General features: G+C 49.9%; 1 protein-coding gene across 1 annotated transcript in view; it reads left to right on the forward strand.

Moving 5' to 3' along the window:
* Nucleotides 1-6,929, forward strand: part of oxct1a (3-oxoacid CoA transferase 1a) — a gene marked incomplete at its 3' end in the record, with an annotated part of 94,336 nt that overhangs the window by 24,290 nt on the left and 63,117 nt on the right. Inside the window, exon 4 of the mRNA XM_084456894.1 lies at nucleotides 3,142-3,277. Within this exon, the coding sequence (XP_084313020.1) occupies nucleotides 3,142-3,277 (136 nt within the window). The remainder of the gene's footprint in view (nucleotides 1-3,141; nucleotides 3,278-6,929) is intronic.

The following is a 6,929-nucleotide window of genomic DNA, read 5'->3' on the forward strand; positions in this document are numbered from 1 at the left end:
CAAAAGAACCCCAACACTCAACACAAAACAAAGCCAGCAGAACACCAAACACTGAAATGCACCCAAACCGTAGCATGTACAGAAGTTTAACACTAAACAAAAACCCAGGATCTGAAATCCCAAGACAAGACAAACAAAATGAAACAAAACAAGGCCTACTCGACTCACTTAACAAAAGCAAATCACCCGGGGTTTAAAAGTTCTCGAAGTGTAACAGCCACCTCCGTGTAAGGCTTTTCGAGAGTAATAACGCTGTGTAGTACTCCACTATCAGTACTGGGAACGCTGTAAAATGCGTCGCAAACAAAAACCTAACCCTGGTTAGATATATAGGGCAGGGAAAACATTAGGTATTTTAAGCGGGCACGCGGTCAACAACCGGCTTCAAGAACAAATGCATGTACAGAAATGCATGTACAACAACCGGTGCGAATAAAACTATGGTCAATGTCTCCAGCTGAAAAACACAATCGTACCACTATAATTTAGATTCACAACGTACCAGACCTTTCAGCGGGCTGCAGAGGAGAAGGGCATCGAGAAAACAGCCAGCAAGTTACGCGAGCCGCTCGACGTTTGAGTCCCCAAGTTAAAAACTCGTCGCGGATCCACGCATCGCCTCCGGAGCACGCGAAAAAGACTCGTAGTTGTCCCAGAAACCGCAATTCGGTTTTACAGACCCGTCGCCAGATTGTTGATAATTATTTTCTTAATATACTTGGATTAAGAATAAGAGCACGCGAGTGGTCGATTCAGTCTGGGTAAAACAAAGACGAGAGCTTTTATTCTTACGTTTGCAAGCGGTCTCTCACAACAGGAAATGGATTCCAGCAGAGAGCCCAGTCCAATAGAGGCGGAGCCCTTTTAAAGGAACAGTGTCGTGACATGATATTTGACCAGCTGCTCTGGCAGGCACATATGGCAGTGAGAAGTTAACTAAGGTGTGATTCCCACAAACATTGTAAAATAATTAAACAGAGGAAACAGGAACATCAATAGAATAAGATAAACAGAAACCTATCTTGGCGTGAACACATGGTGATGAGTTGAAATTCTTTAACAGGATGTTCTGTTAAATTTTTTTGTTATTGGCAATATTGAATTAACTGACAAGGATCTGGACCACAGCCACCCATCCACTGAGGAGGAGGAGGAGGCTGCTTCATTTGAACTTGATTGAAGACAAAACTAAAGACGAGGGGATTTGAACTAAATGTCCTGGATATAGCCTTGGGTGCGAGGAAGACATTCTTAGAGATTCTTCTCAGCGAAACACAATCATTCATAGAGGAAATGAACAGTGAAGGAAATGTGCACCATTGGACACGCAGGCCTAACAGGTGACAGAGGGCAGGTGTGTGCAGGTAGGAGAGGCTTCAACAGGCAACAAACAGCTAACAGCCAGACCTGATCCCCCTGAGTTTCCCCTGCTTTTAGCCTACGTTCAGTTTGATGATCCACATGTATTTATTTAGGTATTTATTTGACAGTGGACTTTTTTTTGTGAGAGAGAGAGAGAGAGATCCTGTGAAGGCCTAAGCACCTTTCCTCAGACTGTGGCCCCACACATAGACTTTGGTTTGATTGGAGGAATGGGCAGAGTGGTTTGATTGGAGGAATGGGCAGAGTGGTTTGATTGGAGGAATGGGCAGAGTGGTGTGATTGGAGGAATGGGCAGAGTGGTGTGATTGGAGGAATGGGCAGAGTGGTGTGATTGGAGGAATGGGCAGAGTGGTGTGATTGGAGGAATGGGCAGAGTGGTGTGATTGGAGGAATGGGCAGAGTGGTGTGATTGGAGGAATGGGCAGAGTGGTGTGATTGGAGGAATGGGCAGAGTGGTGTGATTGGAGGAATGGGCAGAGTGGTTTGATTGGAGGAATGGGCAGAGTGGTGTGATTGGAGGAATGGGCAGAGTGGTGTGATTGGAGGAATGGGCAGAGAGGAAAACCCAACTTAATGAGCATCAGATCAGACTAGCTCCCCCCTCAGTCACAAGACAGGCAGGTGACATGATGACACCATGAAACCAGACACTGGTCTTATTTCCTCAGCTGCCTGCAGTTAAACAATCCACTTTTATTCGCTCCACTGTCCCAAACCTTCCACTCTGTGTTAGAAGTTAAAGACTGACCCCAGTCAGAGGACATTATGACAGCTGGTATTGACATGCCATCGTAATACAATAACAGTTTCTCACATTTGCTTCACCGCAAACGTTAGTGGGTATTTTGCCTTGTTCTCAGCCAATCCCCAGGCTGTCCTAATTTAGCAGTGTTCATGCGCTCCCAGAAGGGGGTGTGGACCCTGGAGGACGGCCAGCCCTCAACACTTCTCCTCCCAGAAGGGGGTGTGGACCCTGGGGGACGGCCAGCCCTCAACACTTCTCCTCCCAGACCAGCTCCCTCTCCAGCTGGATGGGACTGGGGGCTGGGCTGGCCAGTCTATCAGAGGAAGCCTGGACACACACACACTCACGCATGCACACGCACGCACTCACACACACACACTCACACACACGCACACACACACACGCACACACACACGCACTCACACACACACACACTCACACTCACACACGCACTCACACACACACGCACTCACACACACACGCACGCACTCACACACGCACGCGCACGCACGCATGCACTCACACACACACACTCACACACACACACACACACACGCACTCACACACACACACACACACACACACACACACACACACACACACAGCCAGGGCGGTCTTGTCCTTGGCTGACCTGGAGTAACCCCACATGGTAATGAGAGGGAGGGTGGGAGGGAGAGAGGGAGAGTGAGAGAGAGGGAGAGGGAGAGGGAGAGGGAGAGAGAGAGAGAGAGAGAGAGAGACTGGAAGGTTCAATAAGAATGAGAGAGATGGTTTAACAATGAAGGCAAAGAAAACAGGAAAGTGAAAATGTGCTCCTCCTTGTCACTTGAGTTATTTGATATATATATGATGGTATATATATATATAACCTTATATATTGAGGTTTTACTAGTGTTGTGGTGGTGTGTGCGTGTGTGCGTGCGTGTGTGCGTGTGCGTGTGTGTGTGTGCGTGCGTGTGCGTGCGTGCGTGTGTGTGTGTGCGCGCGTGTGTGTGTGTGTGCTCCCTCTGCAGGGTGGATAACTTCGGCCTGGGCCTCCTGCTCCAGACCAAGCAGATCAAGAGGATGATATCGTCGTACGTGGGGGAGAACGTGGAGTTCGAGAGGCAGTACCTATCTGGAGAGCTGGAGGTGGAGCTCACGCCCCAGGTGAGACTGACACACACACTGAAGACACACCCTCTCCCTCTCTCTCTCTTTCCCTCTCTGTCTTTCTGTCTACCCCTTTTCTCTCTCTCCCTCTCTGTCTGTTTACCCCCTTTCTCTCTCTCCCTCTTCCTCTCTGTCTACCCCCTTTCTCTCTCCCTCTCTCTCTCCCTCTCTCTCTCTCCCCCTCCCCCTCTCTCTCTGTCTGTCTACCCCCTTTCTCTCTCCCTCTCTCTCTCTCCCTCTCCCCCTCTCTCTCTGTCTGTCTAACCCCTTTCTCTCTCTCCCTCTTCCTCTCTGTCTACCCCCTTTCTCTCTCCCTCTCTCTCTCTCCCTCTCCCCCTCTCTCTCTGTCTGTCTACCCCCTTTCTCTCTCTCTCTCTCTCCCTCTCTGTCTGTCTACCCCCTTTCTCTCCCTCTCTCTCTCTCCTTCTCCCCCTCTCTCTCTCTGTCTACCCCCTTTCCCTCTCTCTCCCTCTCTCTTTCCCTCTTTCTCTCTCCCTCTCTCCTTCCCTCTATCTACCCCCCCCTAGTGGGGCAGCTTAGCTCCAGTTTTCAACAGAATTGTGCATTTTGTGATTAAAAGCACCAAATTTGGTACACATGTAGCTTAATATATTTAGAAGAAATCTTGATATTGGGCTGCCGCAAAGTCGCCCTCTAGTGGCCATTGCAGGCATCTACGTTATTAGATTGCTTTTAGGGGGGCTGTGCCCACACTAAATTTCATATCAGCCATGATGAAAAGACAGAGGAGAATGTTACCTTTCCAGTGATACCAATATTATTGTTCTAGTCCAAATAGAACCAGAGATATGCCATTTTACATATCAGCTGTCACCAATGCATGTTGAACAAAACAAGTTCCCAGTAAATTTTGAGGCATTATTCACATTTCAAAACAATATTCATGTGATAAAAGTACCACATTTGGTACATACAGTATGTTGATAAATATATTGGGAGAAACACTGGGTATTGGGCCACTCCAAATGTGCCCATAGTACTAATCATCACCACCAGATGCTGCTGTGCTGCAGCTACATGACAAGCAACGTGACAGTGACGGTTCTGACAGAGCGTTTGGCAGGTAGGTAAAGAGAATAAACAATACAATAAAATGTGTCAGTTTAGAAATATTTTCAGGTAGATGACTCATTCCATAGAGGAGTTCCAAACTGGCCTTCATAACTGGGGAAAAGGAGGAGACACATGCCATCATGACCAAATACCCAGTGTGCAGGCCTCATTCATCAAGGATGTCTCCTCCTTGTCAATGTGATGGAAGACCTTGGCAACCCCTTTGAGGAAGAAAGCCTGGATCTGATTGTCCTGGACTCCAAGGAAATTGCAGGGCTTGAGGCTGTTGAAACAATCCATAAGGTGAAGCAGATTGGTCAAGAACAGTTTGAGGCATTCACTCGGCACTGCCTAGTGGAGAGAACCAAGCCAATCTACTGTACCATGTCCTCAGAAGAAACAAGTTGATGGTGTTTGGCTCTTCCACCCCAAGAAAGTTGACCAAAGGGAAGCAGCAGATAGTTTCTCTGAAGAATGACATGCAACTCTTCTCACGACTATACATAGGTTGTCAGACAAGGGATGGAAACCTTGATGTGTTCTTTCAACATGAAAACCAGGCATGCGCTCCTGCATTGTCTGCTGGACGAAATCTCCGCCTTGGTGTGAAGAGTGATCTCCTTTCATGCTTAGAAGACATTGCCAATGCCAGCTGTGAACTTCCTAAAACTAGCTGCATCCAAGAGTTTTGAGGAGTATGCCACAGATGTCTTCATAGCGTTCATCTCCACAAAGCTTCAAGTTGTATCCCGTCTGAACCTGGTATGGGGCCACTACATTCCTGACTCACTAAAGGCCCCTACACGAACAACGTGTGGTGGCAGCTTTCACAAGAAACTGTCAGAATTTCCTCTGTGTGGACGGAATCAAGATCGAGCTGTTCACTTACCTGTCAGAAGCTCTGCTTCATTGGTTTGACCAGGAGGACAAGCAGTTCGTAATCACTGATGGAGAGGGAGTCCGCAGCAAGCCCGCACTACTAGACCGGTCATCAATTACACCATGCACCCATGAGGAAGCGGACACTTGCATGCTTCTACATGCATCCCATGCCGTCCAACCTGGCCACTCCAGGATTCTGATCAGAACTGTTGACACCGATGTTGTGGTTTTGTCACAAAAGCTGCAACTGGAAAAGTAGTGAGGGTGAACTGGGAACGTCTGGAGGAAGAGCCTGTCCGGAGAGATTTCAATCGCCACCTCCGGCGGAGCTTCTCTGGCATCCTTGTGGAGGTTGGGGACATCGAGCATAAGTGGTCGGTGTTCAAAGCCTCCATTGCTGAAGCTGCGGCTGGGAGCTGCGGCCTGTGGGCCATAGGTACCTCAAGGGGCGGTAACCCTAGGACACCGTGGTGGACAGCGGTGGTCAGGGAAGCCGTCCGACAGAAGAAGGAGGCCTTCCGGGATATGTTAGCCCGGGGGACTCCAGAAGCAGTTGCAGGGTATCGACTGGCCTGGAGGGCTGCGGCTTCGGCCGTGACCAAGGCAAAGCAGCGGGTGTGGGAGCAGTTCGGAGGAACCATGGAGAAGGACTTTCTGTTGGCACCAAAGTGTTTCTGGAAGACCATCAGACACCTCAGGAAGGGAAAGCGGGGGACCATCCAAGCTGTATACAGCAAGGAAGGGACACTGCTGACCTCAACTGAGGAGGTTGTTGAGCGTTGGAAGGAGCACTTTGAGGAACTCCTGAACCCGACTAATCCACCCTCTACGATCGAGGCAGAGCCGGAAGATGATGGGGGATCATCGTCAATTTCCCTGGAGGAGGTCACTGAGGTAGTCAAACAACTCCACAGTGGCAAAGCCCCATGGACTGATGAGATCCGTCCAGACATGCTGAAGGCGCTGGGTGTAGAGGGGCTGTCTTGGTTGACATGCCTCTCTAACATTGCGTGGAAGTCCGGGTCAGTGCCAAAGGAGTGGCAGACTGGGGTGGTGGTCCCAGTATTCAAAAAAGGGGACCAGAGGGTGTGTGCCAATTATAGAGGCATCACATTACTCAGCCTCCCAGAGAAAGTTTACTCCAAGGTGCTGGAAAGGAGGGTCCGGCCGATAGTCGAACCTCAGATTGAAGAGGAACAATGCGGATTTAGTCCTGGTCCACCGACCACCGACCAGCACTTCACTCTCGCAAGGATCTTGGAGGGTGCTTGGGAGTTTGCCCAACCTGTCTCTATGTGTTTTGTGGACTTGGAGAAGGCTTACGACCGGGTCCCTCGAGATGTCTTGTGGAGGGTTATGCGGGAGTATGGGGTGAGGGGGTCCCTACTTAGGGCCATCCAATCCCTGTACACCCAAAGCGAGAGCTGTGTTTGTGTCCTCCGCAGTAAGTCGTCTTACGTTTGCGTCGAAAGGAGCCAGTTGAGGTGGTTCGGGCATCTAGTGAGGATGCCTCCTGTGCGCCTCCCTAGGGAGGTGTTCCAGGCGTGTCTGACTGGGAGGAGGCCGCGGGGTAGACCCAGGACCAGGTGGCGGGATTAGATCTCCGCACTGGCCTGGGAGCGACTAAAGATTCCCCAGGCAGAGCTGGTTGATGCTGCTAGGGAAAGGGATGTCTGGGGCCCCCTGCTGGAAC

The sequence above is a fragment of the Borostomias antarcticus genome (genome assembly GCF_949987555.1).
Source record: "Borostomias antarcticus genome assembly, chromosome: 23".
Classification (NCBI taxonomy): domain Eukaryota; kingdom Metazoa; phylum Chordata; class Actinopteri; order Stomiiformes; family Stomiidae; genus Borostomias; species Borostomias antarcticus.